Raw genomic sequence first — 26,595 nt, 5'->3', positions numbered from 1 at the left:
ACATTAATATTCTGTTTCCTCTAGACAATTTTGCAAGTTTAAATATTTGTTCTGATCAAAATTCTGCCCTCAGCTAAGACTCTATCGTTACTATATATTGGAACTAAAGGGAATAATAGTTTTTTTCCTCTAGACAATTTTGCAAATTTGAATATTTTTTTCGGGCAAAATTCTGCCCTCCTCAGTGGGAATTAAATTACCAATAATTCTGCCCTCCGCAGTGGACATTAAATTACAAATTGATGACGACTTTCTGATTGCATGTATATGAAAAATAATCATGAATAACCCTTTACGAAATTATGCTGCCTATAATCATGGACCTAAAATCCACAATATTTGCTTATTCAATCTGATTTTTGTTTTTTTTTTCAGAAGAAGAAGAAAATCAAACGTGAATTTTTCTTCTTACCTCATAACGATAGGGAACTGGATTATATCCACTTATAATGCACATTTTCCTTTCCTATATATAAATATAATACATGTAAATATAAATAATAATCACTCAGAAGTAAATTTACTCGAGGGGTTTTTTATGGAGACCCCAACCATGGAAGCACTTGGTAAATCTTTTCGATTCCTTGTTCTTGAGCGTCAAAAACAATTTTCTTGGTCTTTCAGGTTGCTTTGCGCGCGTGTGCTGAATGTACACCTAGAAAGGGGAGCAAATTAATTAGAAATGTGATATAACAAAAAATTAAGAGTATATATCGACAAATGAGCAGCGTGGACACATTTCAGTCCAATCCAACCAAAAAGAAGATACGCCAAAAAAATAAACAAATAATTAGTTCAACAAAAAAATTTTATTCAAAACAAAAGATAATTCTACAAAAATTGTTTATTTTATCTGTAAATTCTTTCCGTTTAGTTTTTTCCGGGTGTGGATTGGTGATGAATAGACGGGAAAATATGCAAATTGCATATTTTGCATATAATTAATAAAAAATGCAAAAATGTCAAATTTTGCATATTTTTATAAAAGTGAGCATAAAGTGCATTTAATTTGAAAATTTGATGTTCACTATATATTTTTATATTCAAACTTACAAACAAAAATTTTTATTTTGACGGTCAGTTTCACTTGGTTTCACTTTTGTTGTAAAATTGAAGGCGTAAACAACGTGTATATCTAATTGTAAATAATTATTGTGCTTTGTAAATTGCCGAAAATAAGCAATGTTTCAACTTGGATAAAACCTTACAAAGAGCTATCTATGGATATGGATAAAGTTTATTGCTCATGTTGTGGCAAAACCGTAAGTACATACGTATTATTTTTTATTTTATTTTAAAAATTTACTCGGTGGTAAAAACAAAGATTTTAAAATTGTAGGTTATGTTTAAGAAAAGTACCGACGCAAGGATAGTAGATAAAAAATAGGATACTTATTTACAATTAATATCATTCAATAGTCTACTGAAAGGTCGCTACCATTTTTTTTTCTAACAATAGCATAGTTTGCTTTAATTTTGCTACAAACAAAAACATACCATATATTGGACTTAATTAATTAAGTGCTTTTAATGCGTCCTGCTATTCCGCTGTCACCGCAACCCATTTTAACACATTGGTTAACATGGTTGGAAGCAGCTAATTTCTATGCTGATCATTTTGTTGATTTAAAAAAAATAATTAACCTTTTAACGGATGATAGTTGCCAATCTTTATTGGAAGCTAAGCAAGCCTTCCAAAATAACATCCTCCAACAGCAACTGTCATTCATAAAATAAAATTATAGTTTTGTCCAGAAAACTATAACTCAATTAGAATCCTCCAAATTATCATTGTTAGAGAGTACAGTTTTAATAAAAGAATTTGATGTGTCAAAGAATTTGTGTCAAAATCTTAAAGGTACTATTGGAAAGGAAATTTTGCCTTCCCTGCCGGATCTTGGATTCCGAAGTCCATGATCATTAATAGTATGCATACTTTCTTCCTTTGTCATGGGAAGCTGTACGAGAGATATCCACAAAGATCTTTAATGTAGTGGTTTCTCCTGACCTTCTACATCCTTATGTCGTTGACCATTTCTTGATTCCTCCGCCTTTGAGACCGATATTAGAGTGCCCTATTACTCACCAACTCATCCGCCCGAAGCCGTTGGCCAGTAAGTGGGAGATTGCTTATACCGGCAATCATTCGGTTTATCTGTCACCCTAGACAAGGGGCTCTTACAGGGTGCTATCAGCCGTGCCAACGTTAGTTGGAGTTTTATTGTTACACATTCCATATTGTATAAATATGTAATGTCCACGGTCTATTCCAATTACAATTTTTTTCGATGACTCTGTGGTTTTAAGACACGAAAATAGATTGAAAATTTAAACTTGTCATCTGCCACCTGTTAAAACGCTGTCACCTATCAGTCACAGATCTACAAATTTCCAGTGGATGAAACAATCACCGTCCTTCATCATATTTCTGTATTTATTTTATGTATTCTGTTGTATAGGGACGAGAGACTTAATTTCGTGGTTTTATGTTGTATAAATAGAAAATGGACGTAATATAAAAAATAAATAATGTATTTTTGCGAAGATCCAAGATTTGCAGAATGTATATTTGTTTATTGAGATGGATCCACATGTCTTATCATTACTGGTCGACTACGACGATACGAGCTTAAGTCTGCTACTGTTCTCACATCACATTTGACAATGTTTCAGTGTGGCAAGTTTTTGCAAAATAAAAAATTCCATACCAGGCATATAAACTCTGATAACAATATAGCTGGATTTATAGTTTGATGCACTGTAAACGTAGACGCACTGGAAAAAGATCAACATAGTATTTTGTGTACTCTTATTTAAAAATGAACGTAAACGAATGACGGAACGTAAGTAAAACGCACTGCAACGGAAGAGTTGGTCAACTTTCATCTTTTACAGTGCGTTACTTGCGTCTGGCCAATCAAAAGGAAGAATTTTGTGCTGTCAACCAAAGTGAACTGTCTGGCCCGCCCTCCATTTTGTAAAGTTGTTTACATGCCCGGGTATCTCTTATGGGAGTGACAGTCCTCTGAACTTTGTATTTCCTAAGGACACCAGAGGGCGTAGCATTCATAGCAAAGCTTCGTGACTGCGCAATACCGCAACCAACAAAACAAGTACGCCATTTTTATTGTGGTTTCGACACACTGTTTCGAGTTGTATTATTTTCGATTAAATAATTGTTTGCTTTTTTGCCATCATAGTTAAATAATTACGGTTTTTAACTGTTGCGTTAATGGTTGTAATAATTACAATAAGGATGCTCAAATGCATATTTTTCCAAAAGATAGGGCGGTAAGTAGAAAATGCTGATATAAGATTTTATTTATTTTTTAATAATTGCCTTAAAATGTCCGATGTTGTCCCAAACTTCTTTCCTTTCACGTTATGATGTGTATTAGAATTGTTGTCAATATAGAATTAGGTAAAAGTTTTTTAGGAATTAAAATTATCGCCATTAAAAATGTTGCAATTCTTCAATGTTTTAAGAACCTTTTCTACAAAACTTTTGTTTATTTGTCCTTTTGTAAAGCACCTCTAGAAATATACTATGTAACATTATTTCACAGAAAATATTAAAAACAAACTATTTATTTTTTAGCTTTATGGCAGAGAAGACTTGAAGGTGAAGCCTATGGACAGGGTTCGAAAGTGTGAAAGCATTTGCACAATTCATTTTGGACCAGAAGCCCGCTATGTTGGATTGAGATATAAGTCCACCTTGAAATGTGAGGCTATTCCTTCTCTGTTTCTGTGTTGTAATTTATAGAAACTACAGAATAGCCACTGTTTAACCAACTACATTTAAATACATGTAATTAATGTTTATAAAAACCCTCAATATTAATCTTTATATTTGAAGAATTACGAGATTTTTTAAAAAGATGTTGCTTTCCTAAGGCCGCCAGATGGCGCATTGTCCAGAAATAACCTACACAGTTTCCTATCTATTCAGTAATATATATTCTTTATCTATGGTTGTTTATCAACATATTTGAATATTGATTTTGTTGATTATTTGTTACAATGGACTTTAGGAATTTATAAAATAATAATAAAAGGATATTATAGTATCATGGTCACCAACTCTAGCCACTCTTTCTACTCATGCGAAAAAATTCCACTCCGTCGATTTATAAATTGAAATAATATTTACAGTTCGTTTCTTACGTGCGTTTCTTCTGCAGTGCGTCTACGTCTACAGTCCGTCAAACTATAAATCCAGCTTATACCTTTACAAAACAGAGACCGCTAAAGATAAGATTCTGTGGTATTTGAACATAATTATTAATGTTTTATATAAACATATTTTGATTGTATGGTGTAAGCGTTTGTTTGAATTGTGTTAAACGTAAGAATAATATCTTAAAAATTTCAACTGATAATCAATTTAAGAAAATAATTTACTAAAAACTATCTATTACCTGTGCCGATTTTAAGGCTAATTTTATTTCCACTTCGCTACACTTGGCCCCTAACCATAAAAATATCTGTTCTCCGTTGTCGAGGATCATTATGTCATCATCTGCTAAATCATCCTAAAAACACATCATGGTTACATAATTTGGTTTTAAAAATAATGCCACAGATAAAATTCATACTAGGTACTACGATATTTTTGATAAGTTTTTCAACGGCCTCGGAGGCACAGTTCTTATTTTTTATTAAGGATTTGACACGTTTATTCTTGACATTGGGTAGTCGTTATATCAAATTCTCTGGGGTGAAAAGATTAAGTCATTCAAGTTCGTATTACATTCCTTCCGTATACAGAGAGCCTTGAAACTTCGTTTAGACATTAAACATATACAAATACGAAAAAAATGTATCGATAGTATTACAAAAAACTCAATGAAAACCCGAATGTTTCCGATAGACTTTAACACTGTTTAAAATAACGTCCTGCAATGCCAGGTGTACGATAATATCGTTTTATACGATACTTTTAATGTTGTCCGCAACGTACGATGATAGTACGTATACCATAACAGTAAAATATCCGATAATTTTAGTTGATACTATGATCATCCTCTTTAAGATTTTATCTTGAGTATCTTCTGTAAGATATATAAAAGTTGAAATGAAAACAAACATTTCAACTTCAACATTTTAACGCAAAGGAAGCAAAATAACATTAAAATTCATGGATGAATTGGAATGGGAACTATTTTTACCTATTTTTTATTGTGGAATTAAATAAATTTTTCCAAAGCGATAAAGTAGTTACATATCACAAATGTATAAAGGTGTATTGCTTACATATGTGGACATACAATATGTGAGATAAACTAATGTTGAACAATTCATCTAGAAATTAGGGTGACGCAAAATATTAATGATTTAGATTAGACGATGATGCGCAGCGAAATCAAAGAGCGCTTGAATGCTGTATACAGTGACTTCTCCTTCGATGGCAACCATCAAAAATTGGTATAACGAGTTTCAACCTGGTCGCACATCGGTTTTTGATGAGCGTCGCCTCGGTACCCCGAAAATGGCTAACACGGAGGATAACGTCACAAAAATCCACGATCTCATATTAGCAGACCGCCGACTGAAGGTGCGCGAGATAGCTGAGACAGTAAGCATATCAAAAGACCGCGTATGCCATATAAGAAAGTTTAATATATATATATATATATATATATATATATATATATATATATATATATATATATATATATATATATGTCTACATATAGTTGTATCTAAGAACCTTTCGTAACTTACCTGACAAAAGTCCGAACACTTTTCTGAAACAATGAAATATCCTTTTTCGTTGGAACATCTAAACAGCCTAGTGTATTCCATAAATTCCGCATCTTGTTCGTACGGCTTCTTCCCGCCCAGGCCCAACCAAAAGAAGTTATCAGGTTCTTCGCCTTCGGTTAAAACTTGCAGCGTTACCCACGGACTATTGAACATTTCCTCTGCGATTTCTTGAACGATTCTGGCCTCGTCTGGGTCGCTTTTGGATCCTATCCATACGTAAACGATGCCTGACTCGTCGTCTTGCTCGAATGGAACATTAAGAATGTAACTGAAAGGATAGCATAAACGTAAAAAAAACTTGTGAGGCACTTCGGGAACGAGACCATAATTTGATGGAACAAATATATGAAAAACATGTTCGAATAATTACTATTCCTTGAAATTTTCAATTCCAAAATGTAGCCGTTTCGAAGAAATATTTAAATACTTGACAACATTGCCAACGTTTGGAGCTCGATCTCTTCCGCTTGAAGGTCAGAGAAGAAAAATTATTAATAGTATAAAATTTGGTCAACAGCTACTTCTCGCTTGCCGTACTGTACATATTGTCAACAGTACCCACTGTATTACACTTGTACACATATTGTGCATTAAAACACAACATCGAAAAGCCTTAATTAAATATATTATGTATAAAAAGCAAGTACTATGAAATCACTTTATATTACAACATAAAAAAGGATAGGAACATTTTAGTAGAGTAAAAGAGCAGATGATAATGTACTATAGGAATATATTGACATCAAAGAAGACATGAGAATGCTGAAGATAAGAAATGTGGTATAGTAAAAGAACAGAATGAACGGAAAAGAAAACTCAGCATTAGTTTACCGGATATAAAAAAAGATTTTCCACCAAAAGCACTTCAGTTAAAATTTTGCAGAGTATATATTATGTTAAAATTTAAAATGTACTCACCAGAAAGCGGAGTTGAGCAAAGTAGCATCTGGTTTTATTTGTACTAATCTCGTATATAAGGCACTTCCATTGGATCTCAAATGATAAAATTCAACGTCTTTCTTATCGATCTTCTTGTTTCTCTTTCCTTGCTTTATAATAAACTTCCTTTTGAAATGAGCCATGAACTTCATGTTTTCTTGTTGTTGATATGTCCTTAGTACTTCTAATTTGTCTTGGAATAGTGCTTTGAACTTCTTTTGGAGCGTGAACGTGAAGGTGAGCCAGCCCATGTTGGAAGCATCTCTACCTTGCCAGAAGTAACAAACCCATTGGAAATCGTCCATTTCGTCTTCTGGCATACTGTCGTCGGTATCGTCCCAATAACGACAAAGGAATACGTAACAGTCTTGAGAATAGAACGTCCCTGAAGAACAAACACAAGTGTTAACGTAACCGTACGATTTTTGATCAAGAGTATAAATTAATTAATTTATATTTCATTTTTGTATCAACCTACCTAGTTCTTCTTCTGGCAATCGTATAAACTTCTTTCCTTCTAAAACAAAAGCCTCCATTGCTTCTAAATCCTCGTTCCATTCCTCCATTAGCTGTTGAGCTTCTGCTGATGGCATTGACGGCTGTCTTGGTGTGAACAGAGCGGTGAGATCGGCCTTTGTCTCTTGTTTCTGTGCCCATTTGATTAGATCGACACCAGTCTTCTTGACCGATTCGGCTGTTCGTGTGAAATCTACAGCTATCACCTCGTCCCAACCGATGAATTTAGATTTAAATATCTGCAAAAACACAATTATTCTTACAGAGATAATATTGAACAATTTCCTCAAAAATAGGATTAGATCAGCTGTTATCACTTGAATCAATCAGAAAAGAGACAACAATCCGCGCTGTCGTGTTTATTGTATTTATTACATTGCCTTCATTATATTCTGTTCTATAGCGGCTATTGGTGTATATAGAGAAATATAATAATGAAGATCCCGGTGATATATAAAAGGAACTAAAAAATATAAGAGGTAGAGAAAAGTACCTTTTTCTTCTTATAGTGCCTAGCCATTATTGAATGTTGGCAATCAGTCTGGTAATTTGTTGCTGTTCTGAATAGTTTCGTTGTGGATATTGCAAACCAGGTTCTAAATTCTTTAGTTAGGATATGTGAAGGCTTTTTTACCCTGATTTTTCCTTGCCGAATGAATTTTAATAATTCATATTTGGTTTCATTTCTCATTTGATTTTATAGGTTGATTTTGATTTCTGGAACCAGAACTAACCGATGTAATAAAGAATAATGAAATAAAACAGGTTTTATTTCATTATTCTTTATTACATCGGTTATTAACCCTATGTTAATAATAATAATAAATAATTAATTATCTCTATGTTTTGTCGTTGAAGCACCCACTTTATAAATATTTGTCTCCTTTAGGTTCCCACTATCCCTTTAGATTATTATTTATTCAGATTTGAACCTTAAGTTCCCCTCTTAGTTTCAAGCCCTCTGGCAGACATCCCAGTCGGGGTTTTTAGTGGCTCCAAAAGGGTGGCCAAAGTTCGTGGAAGCGAAGATACTTAGGTCACCCGAGCTGACCCTCACACACCGCCCTGTCATCATGATGACGGTTCTGTTCACGAGAATTAAAGAAATAAACTGCCACATTCCAAATCTATTTGACATAACGAAGTCTGTCGGGTCCGCTAGTAATTAATAATTATGTTTAATAATGTGAAACCATTGTATACAATAACTTTGTACCTTTCCAAATATATTTGTTTTTTTGCAAAAATGTATTTAAATTTGGGGTATACATGTACCCCGGGTAGTAAAATATGTCAATTTTTGATGGGTAGTAATGCAGGGTTAATATAATATATAATAAATTCACTAACCTGACTCTCAGTTCCTTCTCTTACTCTCGTTACCCGAGCATACTCAGGTCTGTCGATCATATTAAATAATTCCTCAGATAATTTCACAGCTGCTGCATTCACAAGCCGTGTAGATTTTTTGCCGATCCTAAAAGCATCGTAAACGTCCATTAAAAAAAGATGGTATAGTAGGCGGTATCGTAGACGAGTACGAAGCTTCGTACAATGTTTTCTGTATTTTTAAAATTTAAATATTTTTAAAGTTGAATAAAGTAATTTTATTATTTATTTATCATTAAAAAAAACAAAAAAAAAACTCTCTAGGAAACTCAATAGAAAATTCTAAATTGTTGAATTCCTACTTCCCTAATTATTTTAGACCAAATGTCATAAGAAACTATTTGTAGAGGACTGAAATCTGTATTATAGTCCTACCAGAGATCTAAGAGAGTCGTTAATATTTATTTTCGATTTGCATTACTTATTCGATTGTTAGGTGTGTTTAAAAACCGGTCTTTATCATTGTCTACTAAAGTTATAATAGTTGCAAAAATATTTACATACACTACATTCACATATTTACAAAAATTTATCATTTCTAAATAGAGTACAAAAAGAACATAGGCAAAAATATTTAAAAAAATTATTTTCAGAATTGAGAAGCTGGTTTTATATTGATATCAACTGAATTTAAAAATATTTACATAAATTACGTATAAATAGAAAGTTTACCATTTATAAATCGAGGGCTGAGAACCATAGGGTTCCAAGCGACAGTTTGTACAAAACTCGTTTTTTAACAGAAATCTATTGTTTTTTTAATTCTGCATAGAATGGTATTGAAAGTTCTGCGATTCGTTGACAGATAGCGCCACAATCAACAGTGAAATCTAGTTCCAAGCGCACGAAATGGTTTAAAGTTAGAACTATATGGTTCCATGTACTATAGTGAGAGTATTGGTGAAAGTTACATGTGAGTTTTATCAGTTAAAATTATCATTTTCTTGTTTACAATGTCCTCTGTGTCCGAAAATGAATCTTGGGAGGATTATTGTAGCTCCGGTTCTGAATATCTTCCAGAAAAAGCCCATATATACTGTGCATTTAGAGAAGAGTGATTCAGGCACACCACACTCTGATAAAAGACGGAAAGGGACCAAAGATCGCATTTCAAGCAAAGAAAATAATTTTCAATTTTCCATATGTAGAAGCGCATTATTGCAGGAAAAATTAAAAAAAAAAGATATCTAGACCCAACAGTTAACTTACAAAAAATATATGAATTGTACATTAAAATGTGCAATGCAAACAATATACCTCCACAAAAGCTGTCGTTATATAGACACATTTTTAATTTTGAGCATAATCTAGAGTTCTTGCAACCGAAAACGGATAGGTGTGACGTCTGCGAAGACTATAGATTGGCCAAAAAAGAGAAGAGGGTGCAGGCAGAAGAGCAACAGGCATATAATTCCCATATTAGAAAGAAATTGATAATGCGCCAAGAACGTGAAAATAACAAAAAAACAGAGAACTCAAACTGTGCCATTATATGTTTTGATCTGGAAAATGTCAAATCTACCTAAATCTGAAGTCTATGTGCTGTTTTACAAACAGAAATTAAACGTATACAATCTGACAGCTCAGTTCTGTTGATTCAGAAGTTTACTGTGCAGTATGACCAGAAACATTATGTGGGAGATCAGGCAATGATTTGTCTAGTGCCCTAATACAAATTTTAGAGAAAGTAGTTTTAAAACATCCAGAAATAAATGAGATAATCACGTGGAGTGCTAGTTGTGTTCCTCAGAACAGGAAATCCCTGATTTCAGTAGCAATCACTGACTTCCTTAACAGACATCCTAATATCCAAATGGCAACTATGAAATACTCCATACCTGGTCATTCGTGCATACAGGTTGTCGATAATATCCACTCTCGCATAGAAAAAGCTATGAAGGTTACGAATATTTGGTCTCCACTAGCGTTTATTAGACTATTGTTAAAAGTCAACAAACGAAAGCCATTCTGTGTGATTAATATGAAACCAATACACTTTAAAAACTTCAAAAAACAGCATCATTATACCAACATAATACAATACCTTACACTAAAGTATGTCAACTACGTTTTGTGCAAGGAGACATGTTTACTTTTCAGTATAAGCTGAATGATCACAGCGCCGAATTTTCTACAGTCAATGTTAGTAAAGTTACCAGCAGTATTAGGAAGAAACAGAGAGTGATTCCCAAAAATAATTCCTCTGCTGACTTTGTAGTAGCTTCGGCCGATAACACAAAACTCAAACCTCTGACTGCGAAAAAGCTTGAGTATATTGAGTATATATATATACTTCCAACGTCATGGTATAGGTTATTCACAACTGTTATTGTTAAAGGCAATAAAGTCTACAATGATGACATAATATGTCATAATATGACATTTTTAAAACTTCAAATTTATTTAGGGACACAAAGTTCCAAGTACAGCTGTTACAGTGCCCTAAGGTTCCAAGTACAAGTGTAACATTTTGAAAAAACCATGAAATTTGCATTTTATACCACAACGACAGCATTGTTTTAAGAATCACTGTATTACCGAATCCTTAAACAATAATATATAACATATCTGACAAAGTACAATATTGTCAAAACCGTTTTATTTGACAGCAAACTTTAAAATTCGTCTCCTGAAAATTTTTGTAAATGTCGCTTGGAACCTTATGGTTTTCAGCCCGCGAAATATAATTCAAAAAGTACATACATTTAAAAAATATTACATGGACAATTGAGTTTCACTATCACTGTCGTTATCTAGATCTATAATTCTTTGAGTAACCTATCTGTATTTTTCCAGCTGTCGTTGGTTATTTTCTCCATTTCTAATTCAATTAGACGAACCACATATGAATTTAGCGTAAGCGAAACATTACTTCTCCTTATCGAGGCTTTTATCTCATGCCATATGTGTTCAATCGGATTGAACATGCAATAGTAAGGAGGAAGTCTTAATACTGTATGACCCATTTCTTCCGCCAAACTGTCGCAATAATATTGTTTTTTGAGGGAAAATCATTTTAAAGTTTCAGTAAATGTTTTTTAGAATAATTATCTTCATAATATATATCATTTTCCAGCACATATTCCTGGATTCTAAGTTTGGTGTCATTAGAACATGGAACTTTATTCAGCCTACGACTGTGGTATCTGGCAATAACTTCGTTGAAAACCAGTGCTCAAATAATTCTGACGTGGTGTCATCATGATAGTCGACACGGGAGTCCTTAATGTTTTTGCATGTCAAGGCTAAAGCATTAGGTATAAAACTATTTTTTTTCTGCATGGATTATTGTAATACGTTTTCCTTTATTTGATGAAGCTTTTGTTGTACAGTGACAAGAAGAATCTGCCCAACCACATTTTGGAACGTCATGGGTCTCAAACCACGACCCATCCAGATAAACAATTTCTCTTCCTCTTTCTCTGTATTTATGAATTTGAATTAAAAATTCCATCCTCCATATTTGTAGACAAGCAGATTCCATAATCACTTGACGTTTATCGATCGTTTTTATTTTAAAGCTGTTTTTTAGAAGACATCGCCTTATTGTCTCACTGCAGCACTTGATTCACGTGTCAACTTTCTGCAACATATGCATGATGGTTTTTAACGTGGGATCATCTATTATTCATATATGTTATAAATTTTTCTTCTAATGATCTCCACATCACTCCGGTTGAGTTTCCTAAACATACCAGCGTCTTTTCTTTTTCTTCTACTTACTATCGGTTGTTTTGTTATTGACCACACTGTCTTCATTGGTCTTTGTGTTAAGACTGTCGCTTCCTTCATCGCATTAAATTATTTACAGGTTCTGAAATTTGTATTTTTGATCGAACAGTGAGATAAAAACAATATATTGTAATACATAAAATTTAACGTCCCAAATGGAATTTACGAAAAGAAAATATTTTTTGAACCTCCAAAACGGTAACAATTATTCAGGTATATTTTTTCGATCCTGATAATAAACTAGCTTTTAAAAAGAGGATTATAAATAACTCGTCATTATAACCTCATTACGTCTTATCAGTGAAAGTCAATTGAAATAATTTCTTGGAAGGGTTTTATTTTGACTATTACCTAAAGCACCAATCACAATATATTTCAAATCGTAATTACATATTCTGACAAGGGAATAAGTAGACTAAGATAATATTATGAATATTTCCTTAGTTATTTGTTTGACTTTGTCCATAAAGGAAGACAATTTGTGTATAAAACAATATTATTTCAAAATATTTGGTCCGTGGGAAGAGCCTAGTACTTCTCGTGAAGTTACTAATAATAATAATGCCGAACGAATAAAAGTCAGTGTTAACAAACCCGTAAAGCCAGTGTTTTGTCAGTTGGCACAAAAAAGTGATATTTGACGTTTACACTACCCTCATTGAACGAGGACTTTCCAAATTTAGTGCAGTGAAGGAAGCGGCAGCCTTAACACGAAGACCAATGAACACAGTGTGGTCCATAACAAAACAACCGACAGTAAGGAGAAGAAAAAGAAAAGACGCCGGTATGTTTAGAAGAAAAATGTATAACACGTATGAAGAACAGATGGTCCCCACCTTAAAAACCATCAAGCAAGTTTTAATAGTTTTACTGTGATGTGATCCTTATTCCTAAAAATAATTTATGATAATTTCTAAACACAAAACTATAAAAAATGTTCAAACAATCCGCCATTTTGTACTAAATAGTATCCCAATCGATTGTAAAATTCTTGTCTAACATTAGCCAGTCGTATCTCAACATCTACTTCTCTTAGTTCTTGATGACATTGAAATTTATACGAACGGAATTGATTCATTTTCAAAATTTTTAATGCCGTGGAATTATGAATATTAAACTCGACTGCAATGGTCCGAAAACTTATTCTAGGATTTTCTACTACTGCTTCTTCTTCTTCGCGTGCTATATCAAAATTATCCGACGTTGGCGATCACCATTGCGAAGGCTTCTCAATCTTCTGCAATATGGAATAATTGTCCCGCATTTGATATCCCGCTACTGCTATTAATAACAATATTATTTACACAGGTACAATTAGAAATCACGATCACCTACAATCAGTAAAAACCTTAATAGAAAAGTCGCTAGAATATAACAGACCACTTGTACTTATCTTCGTAGACTTTCACAAAGCCTTCGACACTGTGGAATTAGACAGATTATAACTGCTCTGAACAATAGTAGAATAGGTTACCGGCTCACAAAGTTAGTACGAACATTATACCAAAACGCCACAATGCGTGTAAAACTACATGATACCACCAGAGAAATTCATATCAAGCGAGGTGTGAGACAGGGCGACACTCTCTCACTTAAATTATTTATAACGGTCCTCGAATACGCGTTTAAAATGCTACAGTGGGAAAATAAAGGAATAAAAATAGATGGAGAAATGCTCAATCATCTGCGTTTTGCCGACGACAGAGTACTTATTACCGAAGATCTGGGTGAAGCACAACAAATGGTACAAGAGTTAGAAAACGTATCTTCAACAGTAGGTCTAAAAATGAACACCAGTAAGACCAAATTTAGTTCCCAGCGAACACCTAATCATCCAAAATCAAGTGGTAGAATTGACAGAAAAGTACATATATCTTGGTCATGAAATCAGAATAGGCAAGGACAACCAGACTTGCGAATTTCAACGACGAATAACACTTCCTTGGGCGACGTATGGTTCACTAAGAGACATCTTTAAGAACAACATCCCGATAGCTATGAAACGGAAGACATTCGACCAATGCGTTCTTCTTATGATGACATACGAAGCGAAACTCTCACGCTCACAAAAACAACAGCACTAAAAATGCGAGTGGCACAAAGGCGCATGGAAAGATCAATTCTCGGCGTGACAAAAAAAGACAAAATAAGGAATTAAGACTTAAGGAAAAGAACAGGTATCGGTGATGTCGTCGAACGTATAGCCAAGCTGAAATGGAATTGGGCAGGTCACATAGCGAGACTGAAAGACACAAGATGGACCAGAAAACTAATTGACTGGCGCCCACGAGAAGACAAACGCAGCAGAGGACGACCACCAACACGCTGGATGGACGACATTAGACGAATATCCAAGAAATGGCAACAAGAAGCACAGAACCGTGAAGAATGGCGAAAAATGGGAGAGACCTATGACCAGCAGTGGACAGAAGAGGTTGCATGATGATGATGATGAATTAGAAATCACGGTTCCAGTATTTTCAAAATTTTGTAAAATCCTTTGAATTGTTGAATGACTTGGAATTGGTCTATTGGGATTCTTCTTCTCATTGCGCCGTCTCCTTTCGAAGGTTGGCGATCCAAATGGCAATTGTAGTTTTGGAAACTGCTGCGCGAAAGATCTCTGCGGATGAGCGGTCGAACCATCTCCTCAGGTCTTTCAGCCACGAGTTCTGGCGTCTTCCTACTGATCTTTTGCCCTGTACTTTTCCTTCTAGTATAACTTGAAGTAATTCATATCTTTCGCCTCTCAGCACATGACCCAAGTATTGCATTTTCCTCTCTTTGATTATTCTTAGTAATTCTTTTTGTTTACACATGCGACGAAGTACCTCAACATTAGTAACTCTTTGTACCCATGGAATCCTCAACATTCGTCTGTATATATACATCTCAAAGGCATCTATTTTTTTTTCTATTTCAGAGTCCATTGTCCAACTTTCACAGCCATACAGTAAGAGAGAAAAAACGTAACATCTGATCATTCGGATTCTAAGCTGTAGACTAAGGTCTGATCTTGTAAAAAATGTTTTAATGCTCATGAATGTTTTCCTTGCTTGTTCGATTCTTGATAGGATTTCTTTTTTTTGGATTACACTGACTATTGATATTTGTTCCCAAATATTTTATGGAATTTACCTGTTCTATTGGGATATCTTACGCTAAATAAAGAACTAACACTTCGCGCACTATTGCCTGAAGAAGACATTTTTATTACTGCTACTTTTTCCTCAACTGAGTCGATATTTATATATTTTGTTTTTTTAAACAAAAAATTATAAAATAAAAATTTTGGCAATTCAAATGTTGTCAAATATCAGAAACATCAATATAACCAAACGCCACACGCCATACACATTCTTGCACTGCGTTTGGCCTGACTTTTAGGAGTTACCTGAAAAATGTATAATATTTTTGCAAAATTTTGGAATATGTCCAATTCGTAGAACAATTTTAACATTTGTTTTCGATGCAGATTTCAATCCTCTACAAATAGTTTGCCATGACTTTTGGTGTAAAATAATTGGGTAAGCAGGAATTCAACCCTTTAGAATTTCCCATTGAGTTTCCTATGGCACATTTGACGATTCACCACCCTGTATATGTACCTGTATATATAGCTGTATATTATGTGTGAATTACACTTGTAAATCAGTATTATCAAATAGGTTATTAATATTCAAAAATTTAATGAGTATAAGAGATATCTTACAAGAGTAATTTCAATTTGGATAATGGATTATGTCCACAGTCAAAGGAAACCGACAGCATACACATATTTATTATTATATTTTGTAGAATATTTTTGTATATTATTTTAAAATAATTCAATAAATTATTATGTTTGCTCCTAACGTCACCTACTAACGTATTAACAAAGCATACGTTGTTTACTTCTCACAGATCTGTCAAATTCAGACGAAATATTAAATTAATAATAAAATATAAATAAATATGATTTGATAGTAAACTTAATTATTATATAAACTAAATTAAACTAAATATGATGTTTAAAAATAATAATTGTATTTATATAAAATTATTTTAAAACGAGAAAGTTTTACATAAATTTAAACAGATGATTCAATATTGTTATTAATTTTGACAATCGTTGCGAATCGAATCTTTTATTGACAGATATTCTTTTATTTTTTGACTTCTTATTTAAGATCTGTATTTTGTTAGTTCTTTTTCATGCAGTTTTTAATATAAACCTGCTTAGAATAAATATATGATGACTAGAAACGAATTGATCGGGAGTAGTGAATCGATGTGAAGAACCGCTATTTCGTGACGCTACCCGTAACGCCTTCTCGTAGCGCTAGTTCCGTGACGTTCGCCTTAGCATTTTACTATAGAGAAAAAAAAAATAATACAATACCAGTATCGAAGCTTCGCTTCAATAATTACAAAAACTTACCATACAAATACGTCCAAGTAACAATCTAATATGTACACATTTTTGCTAATCAACGCCGTATTGACTAGTTTTCCCTGTTGGAGTTCCACTTGGGGTAATTCTAAATAACCCATTCCTAGTTGCACTTGATAAAGTCGTGGGGAAACTGATACGAAATCCTGGTCCACGTGTTCCTATAAAATAAATGCATTTATTTAATTTAATTAGAACTAAATTGGAGAATATTATTTTGATTGTAGATATAAATGAATGTTTTGAATAAAAACTCGCTTTTCACCATTAATCAGAGCATTTTTTCACGTTGCTGTCATACATTAAGGTTAATCTATAAAAGGACCAACAAAATCTAAATTATGAATATTATAAGGGTTTTTAGCGTTTTAACAAGTCACTGCGCTGTTCTGTTCTATCTGTTTGTAAAATCTGTATATCTCTTAAAATATTAGCCAACTCATGTAACAAACTCATGTAGAGTTTGAATTGACCATTTGTTAAGCAGATAAAGTTAACGTGGAATCTACAAGGTAACTTTTCCTAGTGCTTAAGGTATACTGATGATGTAGAGTTTGAATTTACCATCAATCGTGACATTCCTAACACTTTTAATTGAACCTAACCTAACCCTAAAAATTGAAAAGCAGATAAAACACATACCTGAGGTGGTTCTTCAGGTGGTGCACCATCTTCAACACCCAAATTAATCCAGAAGTCCTTACTTTCACTGCCAGCCGCTTCGGTTAAAATTTCGGATTTATTTTTCCTTTCGTTCTTATTGATCTTTTCGCACATGAGTCTTGATTTTGATTTAAGTGTATTTTTAGCCTTTTTTCCGTTCCACACGAAGATATTTAAGCCGGTATCCAAAATGAAAACGTACCGAGGATCCAAAGAATCGACACTGACAGAAACTGGCTCCAAATGGATAGAAGGACCTGCTGGATGGACTCTATAAAGTCTTGTTTCAAAGTTCTGCATCAAAATAACTATGTTACAATAATAACACTACCAAATAGAAGAATTATTATTTTATAAATAAAAAATAATCTTACTTATATCTGAATAAATTGCTCGAGAGATAATATGGAAGCTTTTGAAACCCGTTTTCGCACCAAAATAAATAGAAGATTACACAGACAAAATTACACCAATTGGGAACAATGGCTTGGAGACGTCTTTTTAAGACGGACAATGACGGATAGTTCGAAATAAAAAATAAGTTAAGTAATCGTCTTGTTAAGCGCACTGAACAAAAATATTTAAAAATAGATGATAAAAATACTATTTCTTAATCAGGCTTGATTACGAGGTCTGGCTATTAAATAACGAGACTGCGCGCGCAGAATGCGTGTAGAGGTTAGAAAAGAAAGTGTTTTTTTCTCGTGCCGATAACAATGTGTGACGAAAAACATGAGCAACATATTAATGTGAAATTTCTCGTTAAATTAAAAAAACTCCGACTGAGTACTATAATTTGTTAAAACAGGCTTATGGTGATAATTCTCACGTGCGCGTGTTTTCGAATGGTATAAACGGTTTTCTGAAGTCCGAGAGAGCGCCGAATATGACCAACGTCCAGGTCGACCTGTCTGTTTCAACTCCGCAAACAGTGACCAAAATAAATGAAATTGTGCGCGGACATCGTCGTATGAGCATTCGGATGATTGCTGAGACTGTAATCGCCGATAAAGAAACTGTCAGAAAAAATTTACATGACGCATTGAACATGAAAAAAGTCTGTGCGAAATTGGTCCCAAAAAATTTGACCCCTGACCAAAAGCTCCGTCAACAGATCTGCTCAGATTTTCTTGAGAGGTTACATGAAGAGCCTGAATTACTGGAAAACATCATCACTTGCGATGAAACCTGGATATTCAAATACAATGTTGAAACTAAGCGACAATCCATGCACTGGAAAACTCCTGCATCGTCAAAAATGAAAAAAGCAAGGATGTCGAAATCAAAATTTAAAGCCATGCTAATCGTTTTTTTTTTTCGACATTAACGGATCGTGATGACTGAATGGGTTCCAGAGGGTCAAACTGTAAACCAAGCTTACTATTTGAAATTTTGGCAACGCTTCGAGAGCGAGTTCGTAGGAAACGGCCGGAGTTGTGGTAAAACAAGCCATGGATCTTGCACCAGGACAACGCACCTACCCATAACGCGCTGTCTGTGAAGCGTTATTTAGCCGCTAGAGTCATTCCAGTGCTCGAACACCCACCGTACTCGCCTGATTTAGCACCCTGTGACTTTTTCCTGTTTCCGAAGATCAAGTCTGCCTTAAAAGGAATCCGGTTCGAGTTAATGGAAAAGGTGAAGCGAAAAATGGCGGAGCTCCTAAAAGCTCTAACAAAAGAAGACTTCCAGCATTGTTTTGACCAATGGAAAAAACGAACGGAACGGTGTGTGGTGAGGGAAGGGGAATATATTGAAAGAGAGCATTCGATTGTAAAATAATTTTTAAAAGAAAACTCTTTTACATAAACAGTCTCGTTATTAAATAGCCGGACCTTGTATTAACAAACCATCCTCGTATTAGAGTAATTTAGAAATCTTCTGCTAATTTATTTGAATAAAAATATCCCGACAAGCATATTCTGGACAAGTTATCAGGGGGTTCTACAATCTACACTATTCCCTTAACAATAACTAGTATCTCAACATCTTACCATATCCTCAACAGTATAAAATCCACTACAGGTTCTACCGCCTTCGATATATGTGATAGGAGAATCGAACAGTCCCAGAAATTCATCAGATTCATCACCTTGTTCTTCTCTAATCGTTCGGCATTGTGCTCTTAAATAGTTTCTTAGGTTGACGGCGTGGATCGCAGAACAAGCCTTTTTATCAAGCTTAAATATAAAAAAAATGGTTCAAATCCTGTAATCTATTCAAGTCCAGTATATCTATTACTACAGGAGATACCAAATATAGTTATTAAAGTTATTTAAAAAAATAGGAGATAAGCTTCACATTTTAAAATTAGTTACAAATATACAGGGTCTTCCATAACACTGGACCACATCAATGATATGTTTTTTTTTTTTAATGAAAACACTATAATTTATTTTAAATTAAAATCCGCTTCACTTACTTGTTACAAGAATACAAAGTTGTTTGTGTTATACAGGATATTTAACAAGTTATAAACAAATTTCAATAAAAATCGTAGTAAGTTCAACACCCTTTGTAATTGTAAATGTGTACAAAAGTAACAACCTGTTGTAGGCATAGTTTTTAAATGATTGTCAAAATTTTTAAAAATAATTGATTTTGCTAATACTCTTTAAATCTAATACAGGGTAAGTCAAAACAATTCAATATTTGACAGCATTTTAATATGCTGACAGACTTTTTTTGACGTATTGAATCTTAACTTACCGAAGCCTTTTCTCCTATCCAGAAATAAATCTGCCACGAAACCGATTGGTTTTCGTCGAAAAATGTCTTTAAAACGATATAACAATCTCCTTCATAAAATTTACCATATGCTACTTCATCTATTCTGTTCGGAAGAAAATTTTCTATTTCCCATATTGTTAAACCGGGAAACTGGCCGGCGTCCTCTTCGAAAAATTCTGAATAGTCCAGTGGAGGTTTTTCTAAAGATTCATCCCAGCGTTTTGGCCTAAAACGGACAAAAATTCTTTACCCTGTCTAATAATTATAATTTTAGTTATTGATAATATATAAAAGTCTGAAACAAGCAATTTTATTGAATTTGGTACTATAGTTACGATTCTGACTTACTTTACTGATTCAGTTTTAGGATCTTCAAGCAAATTTTGTTCCTTTTCTTTCGCTATGTCTTTCATACCCTAAAATATTACATTGACACATAAAAATTAATAATTTTAAATGATACACAGTGGCATATATAACCAAATGTACATTTGGAGTTTAAAATATCAAAATTAAAGTTATTTACAGAAAAAAGTTGTACTAAAATAAATTTTTAATTATCAAACCAGTACCTTCAAAATTTTTGCTTGATCTTGGTCAGCTTCTTCGTGATCCCTACGTCCTTTTCTCAGTCTTAATTTCCTTGCTATCGGATCTTTACTGGGATCTGAAATATAATATGAATAAAAGCTCAGCTGTAACAAAAACAATAAAATGAAAACCCAAGTATATGTCAATGACCTCTTACACAAGATGGCAGAAATTTGTTTAATCTAGCCCACAAAACTAAAAAACAAAAAGTTTATAAGTATCTATGGGCTAGAAATGGGAAAATGTATATGAGAACAGAGGATGAAAGTCCTCTTATACGAATAACATGTGAGGAAATAATAGTTGAATTACAATAAAATATGAAACAAAATGGCTATGAATCAGAATATTCAAGTTTATTTGATAGTTTAAAACAAAATACACAAGGAAAATAAATTCCTGCAGCTGGCTGTATACCATGTATTACAAAAAGAGGTTTAAATCTTTGTAAGTAGGTATATTTAAAAAACCCTTAGAAGGGCTACATCAAAATTGTGAGGTATATTTTGACTGTTATGTTCTTATACATCTGATCAAAGCTTTTATGTCAAGGTTGTTGTAGGAAAAGCAAATTTAAATTAAAGCATCCATGAAAATGGCTACTAAAGTATAGTGATAATTTTATCACTAAACAAACTACAAGTTCTAAAAAAACAAATGTATTAAATGCCAACAACAAAAGTATCAATAAAGATTTTTGTTATTGATTTAAAAAATCTTTTTAATGTGCAAAAGATTGTTAGCTAATAATGCAATGAAAACTTACTTTGAACAGGTGCTGGAACCGGCACATGTGCCCCTGCAAGTCTCAATTGGTTTTGCAAAGAAAAATCTATGTTATAGAATTCAATACCGGCACCTCTGGTGGCTTCCACAGGCTTTGGAGGCATGATTAGGTCTGGATTGTTTCTGAGGTCCAAGTTTACCAAGTCAGTGAGAAGATGAACAGCATCTGGTAAAGTTATCAGGCGATTTGAACTAAGATTAAGTTTCTTTAAAGAACCGCATCTAAAAAAGTGAATTAGATTAATAATAAATGAATATTGTAATTTAATTTCTTTCTGTGCCAACTACTTTAAAAGCTTTACAACCCATATGAGATTATTTACCATTATTATAATTCCAAATGTAACATTATGTGGATCATTTATAATACACAATAATTGACATACCTGCATAGACCTTCAGGAATCATTTCAATTCTGTTATTTGCTGCTGAGAAGAGCTCCAAGTTACTAAGTTTTCCAATACCAGATGGAATTCCTTCAAAATCTAATTGATTGTCATTTACATAAAGTCTCCTCAGTGCTACCAGTTTACAGAGAGATGCAGGAAGAGCTGTTATTTGATTGTAAGATAGATTAAGGGTTTCCAATTTTTGCCAAACTTCTAAAGCTAAAAATTATTACAATTAACTACTATATACATTTAAAAACTATCCAGAAATCCAGATTTAATCCTAAACTTACCTGAAGATAACTCAGTAATTTCATTTTCACTCAAATTTAACCTTTTAAGATTTGGTAATGCATAAAGGGAATCAGGCACCTTTGGCAAATTATTCTCTGCCAAATCAATATCAGTAAGGTTAACAAGACTCTCTAAATTTGTTGGAAAGTTATTCAAATTTCTTTGTGTGTTTCTCATATGTAGAGTTTCCAAATTCAGCAATGAAGGTAGTTGTCTTAGTTGGAAGTGGCCCAGTGGATTGTTATTTAATATCAAGGTTTGTAGATTTGCAAGTCTTCTGGTTTGGGGTGGTAATGTTTCCAGATTATTGTCACTTAGATCCAAAAATAACAGGTCTGTTAGGTTTATAAAGAGTGAGTTTGGGATTGATTCAATGCTGGAAAGTACAAATAAAAATAATATAGCTTTTAACTGTTGTTTTCAAGTTTCTCATTGCGTTGTCACCTGTTGTAACAATATACATATTTCTTGATAATACTTACTGATTATGGCTTAAATTTAAAACCAATAAAGATTTAGCTTTATCCAGACCTTCAGGAACTTCTTTCAAATTATTATGGCTGAAGTCTAAAGTGCTGAGCTCATCTAAATGGAAAAGTTCTACTGGTATACCTGAAGATTTTATTTTATTGTGCCGTAGATTTAATGTACGCAAGCAATTTAGTTCAGTCAATTCACCATATAATTTTTCAAGATTGTTTCTGGTTAATGAAAGATGTTCTAGTTTTAGGAGATTGCCCATTTCTTTTGGGATCTGTTCTAAATTTGTGCGATCTAATTTCAACCATTGCACGCCAGTCATAGAATTCACTGCGTAAGGAAATTTATCTCCCTGAAATTTCAAAATTAAATTTTGTTTTATAATAGGATAAATCAAAAAAATAGGACAGGTACTTACACTAAAATCATTTCTGGTAAAATCTACCCCTCTTACGAAGGGTAAAACTCCCGTATTTGCCATTATGAACTTTACATTAAATAACTATTTTACTTTGTTTCAATCGTAATATTTATTATACCATTTTTCTTAGGTAAAAACACCTTAATCTAATCCTAACACGGTAATCTAATCTTAATTAATCTACTAATCAAATGTCATTACCATAATAATGTCACGATCATATGTCATGTGTCAAATTACATAGTATTTTCTTCTTTTTTGTTATTGTTTTTGTAAATACTTCATTTAAGTAGAAATAAAGTTGTATAAATCAGTATAAATATTTCAATTGTCAGTTTTTATTTAACTAATGTATAATTAAATCTATTTGTGTCTGTGTCACAGTTTGAAGGTTTCTTGTATGAAAAAGTAAGTAAATAAAAATTTTTCAAATACATTAACCCAAAATACGCATGATCAAAAGCGTCGAATTATGCGCATTCGCATTACCTCAACTCGAAGCAGTCATTCCATTAAAACTGATTTAGGTGTTAATAATAAATTTAGTTATTATTTGAGACATTGGTACATTCGTTAAGTTAAAATTAAATTAATTGGTTAATTGTTATAATACACTTATTTTTTTCTTATGGCACCAGCTGAAGAAAACGAAAGAGATAGCGGAATGGAATCCCAAGAAGGTTCTCAATCTCAAGAACCAGAGGAAAATGTTACCCATACGAGCCAGTCTGTTTCTGGAGAAAAGAAAAGACCTGAAATTGAAGACAGTTACGATGACGAGGTGAGTTATGATGATATAACTTAATAATTTGATGATCATTTTTCTCATAACCTTACTTTGAACACCTTGCTTTAAGATGGGGAAAATAAGGTCAAAATAAAATATTGGTTTAAACAATGATGTAATTTGTCTTTTATTTATAAATTAATACATAAATATTATTGTTACTATATCTATAACAATACGGGTTACTTATTACTTAAGATTACTTTTTTCACATACATAGTTTAATGAGATTAAAATAGTTAACTAAATTAGACTAACAAATCAAAATAAAGTACTTTCTTATGTCAGTAGCTTTTAGCCCATTGACATTTTCGAACCTAGGTTCAATATACAAGTAGCAGGTAACTTTTCTAGTAAAATAAATGTATTTTGAGTTATTTTTAGAATGGGGGCAATGAGCTCTATATTTCAGTCACAATGATATGAATGTTTTACAATATCCACAGTCCTCTGTGTTTTTGTGATGTATATAAATGACAATAAGTTTCAAAAGACTGAACCAAGAGTATATTTAATAATTCAATAAGGAGTAATTGATTAAACAGTAATATTTTTCATTGTTATTTACAGCCTGATGAATCCTTATGCGAAAGATTATGGGGTCTGACAGAAATGTTTCCAGAGTCTTTAAGAAATTTCACTTGGTCTACAGTTGTGAACACTAAAGAAGGGATCAAATTTGCTTACAGTTTTTCAAGGAGTGCAACATGGGTAGTTTTCAGCACATCTATTATACTTTTTGCACCCATCATATTTGAGGTGGAGAGAGCTCAAATGGAAGAAATGCAAAAGAATCAACAAAAACAAATATTATTAGGACCTAATTCAGCAATATCAGGGGGAGTGCCTCCACCCATCATGCCCCCCATGCCGCAGCAGAAGAGTTGAGATACATAGTTGTTATTAAAGCATTCACTTAAAATTGACTGTATATTATCTTTTAAAGATTATGTAATTTCAATCTGTTGTCTAATGCATTTGCAGATTGTTACTCATAGAATAATATTGTAGAGACATGTTTTTATAGTTTGCAAAATTATTTGTGATACAGGGATGGTTACTGGCAATAGTACATTACAGATTTTGTGAATTACATAAAATATGTTATTAGTGAAGGTTATTGTGTTATTCCTTATAGATTTCCCCCAGAATCTAGTTTATTTTTATATCAGCACCAAAATTCTGATTCTGTGATCACACTTTGATCAAAAATTTAATCTACATGCTGCAATATGTTTAAATATTCAGTATTTCTCATGTTTCTATGGCAAAACACTATCAGCAATATGTAGTATCATAGGAGTTGGTAAAATTAGCATTCTTGGAAGAAATACACTATTTAAAATTCATGAAGATGTAAAAATATAAACTCTTCATAGTTTTAGAAACTGTGATTCTTTATCAACTATATAGCTGGTATACAAGTTAGTTTCAGAGTGTACCTCTACAAATTAGTTTCAATAAATCAGAGTGGTATGTAAGTATAATAAAAACTAGAAGTTTTTTAAATCACTAGAATCCAGTGATGACAAACAAATGTTCACAAGTCGTACATGAGTAAATAAATTCAATAAACATCTATCACATATAAAAATTTATTATTATATCTCATATATTATATCACAGAACCCTGATTCGTCTATACTCTTTTAGAGATTATAATTTGGCTTTGTGGACTTTACTGATGAAGATGGTTTACTAGCTTACTGAAGTTCAGGTTATCCTGCTACTGTTATAAATGAATATTTGTCTTTTTTAGATTTATTATTTTGTAATCATCCTCAGTCAGTAACTATAGATGAAGCCTCTGATTTAATATTGCAGAATAATTTTCATCACACTGCAATTGAATGTGATATTTGTTTAGGTACTATAAATAAAGTCCAGAAAGTGGAATTGGATTGGTCACACACTCAGAAAAAATAATTCCAGTATTGCAAAGATTGCCCTAGAGTGGAATCCCCAATTAAGAAAAAAAAAGAGGTTGCCCAGTATAAACTTAGAGAAGATCCATCATGGAAGAGATAAGAGGTCAAGAAAAGTCTTGGAATGAGGTGAAGGCCTTAGCGCAAAATAGCACCCGATGGAACATTTTCACTGAAGCTCCATGCTCCACTTAGGGGTTCAAGAACCTTATATATACTACTTTTAAAGGGCTCTCATACACTGAATTATACTTGGACTTAAACAATGCTGATTATTGTGCTCTTAATGATTATTTTGGACCTGTCAATTGGGATTTAATTATTGTAGAGAATAATATTGAAACAGCCATAAAATTTTTTTATCAGGTATTGAATAATGGTATTGCAGATTTTGTTTCTATTAAAAAGTTTGTTTCTTCTAGCTTCTCTGGATGGTATCCTCCCTATCTTAAACATGGCATATTGGAAAAAAAGAAGGCTTATATGTACTAAAAATTCTTATTCCCAAAACTACTACAGTATTTTCTAATTTACTGTCTCAATGTAAAAACTTGACTAGAGAGTGTTATAAAGCTTATGTTGCTCGTTTGGATCAAAATATTCATTATGATGCCAAACAATTCTAGAATTTTCGTTAATTTCTAAAAGACTATGGTATTCCCAATAATTTGTTCTTAAAAGTGCTGTGATACTTGATCTGGAACAGCTGACCTTTTTGCATCACTAATAAAGACCTGAATGGCAGTAACCT

General features: G+C 32.9%; 2 protein-coding genes across 2 annotated transcripts; one reads left to right on the top strand and one right to left on the bottom strand.

The window, feature by feature from the left end:
- Positions 1 to 376: 376 nt before the first annotated feature.
- On the bottom strand, positions 377 to 23,329 carry fliI (FLII actin remodeling protein). The gene is made up of 17 exons (XM_072532269.1): positions 23,130 to 23,329; positions 22,714 to 23,063; positions 22,231 to 22,607; positions 21,934 to 22,156; positions 21,528 to 21,769; positions 20,743 to 20,837; positions 20,519 to 20,586; positions 20,150 to 20,396; positions 19,435 to 19,620; positions 17,420 to 17,734; positions 16,766 to 16,938; positions 8,575 to 8,701; positions 7,187 to 7,463; positions 6,688 to 7,093; positions 5,728 to 6,037; positions 4,422 to 4,535; positions 377 to 655 (listed from the first exon to the last, which is right to left on the bottom strand). The coding sequence occupies exons 1-17, from the start codon at positions 23,190 to 23,192 to the stop codon at positions 521 to 523; spliced, it is 3,708 nt and encodes a 1,235-aa protein (XP_072388370.1). The 5' UTR covers positions 23,193 to 23,329; the 3' UTR covers positions 377 to 520.
- A 268-nt stretch (positions 23,330 to 23,597) lies between these two features.
- mge (translocase of outer mitochondrial membrane 22 homolog mge) lies at positions 23,598 to 25,034 on the top strand. The gene is made up of 2 exons (XM_072532268.1): positions 23,598 to 23,913; positions 24,490 to 25,034. The coding sequence occupies exons 1-2, from the start codon at positions 23,761 to 23,763 to the stop codon at positions 24,805 to 24,807; spliced, it is 471 nt and encodes a 156-aa protein (XP_072388369.1). The 5' UTR covers positions 23,598 to 23,760; the 3' UTR covers positions 24,808 to 25,034.
- Positions 25,035 to 26,595: the final 1,561 nt, after the last annotated feature.

The sequence above is a fragment of the Diabrotica undecimpunctata genome, chromosome 5 (assembly GCF_040954645.1).
Source record: "Diabrotica undecimpunctata isolate CICGRU chromosome 5, icDiaUnde3, whole genome shotgun sequence".
Taxonomy (NCBI): Eukaryota; Metazoa; Arthropoda; class Insecta; order Coleoptera; family Chrysomelidae; genus Diabrotica; species Diabrotica undecimpunctata.
This window is presented reverse-complemented; position numbering and strand designations above follow the sequence as displayed.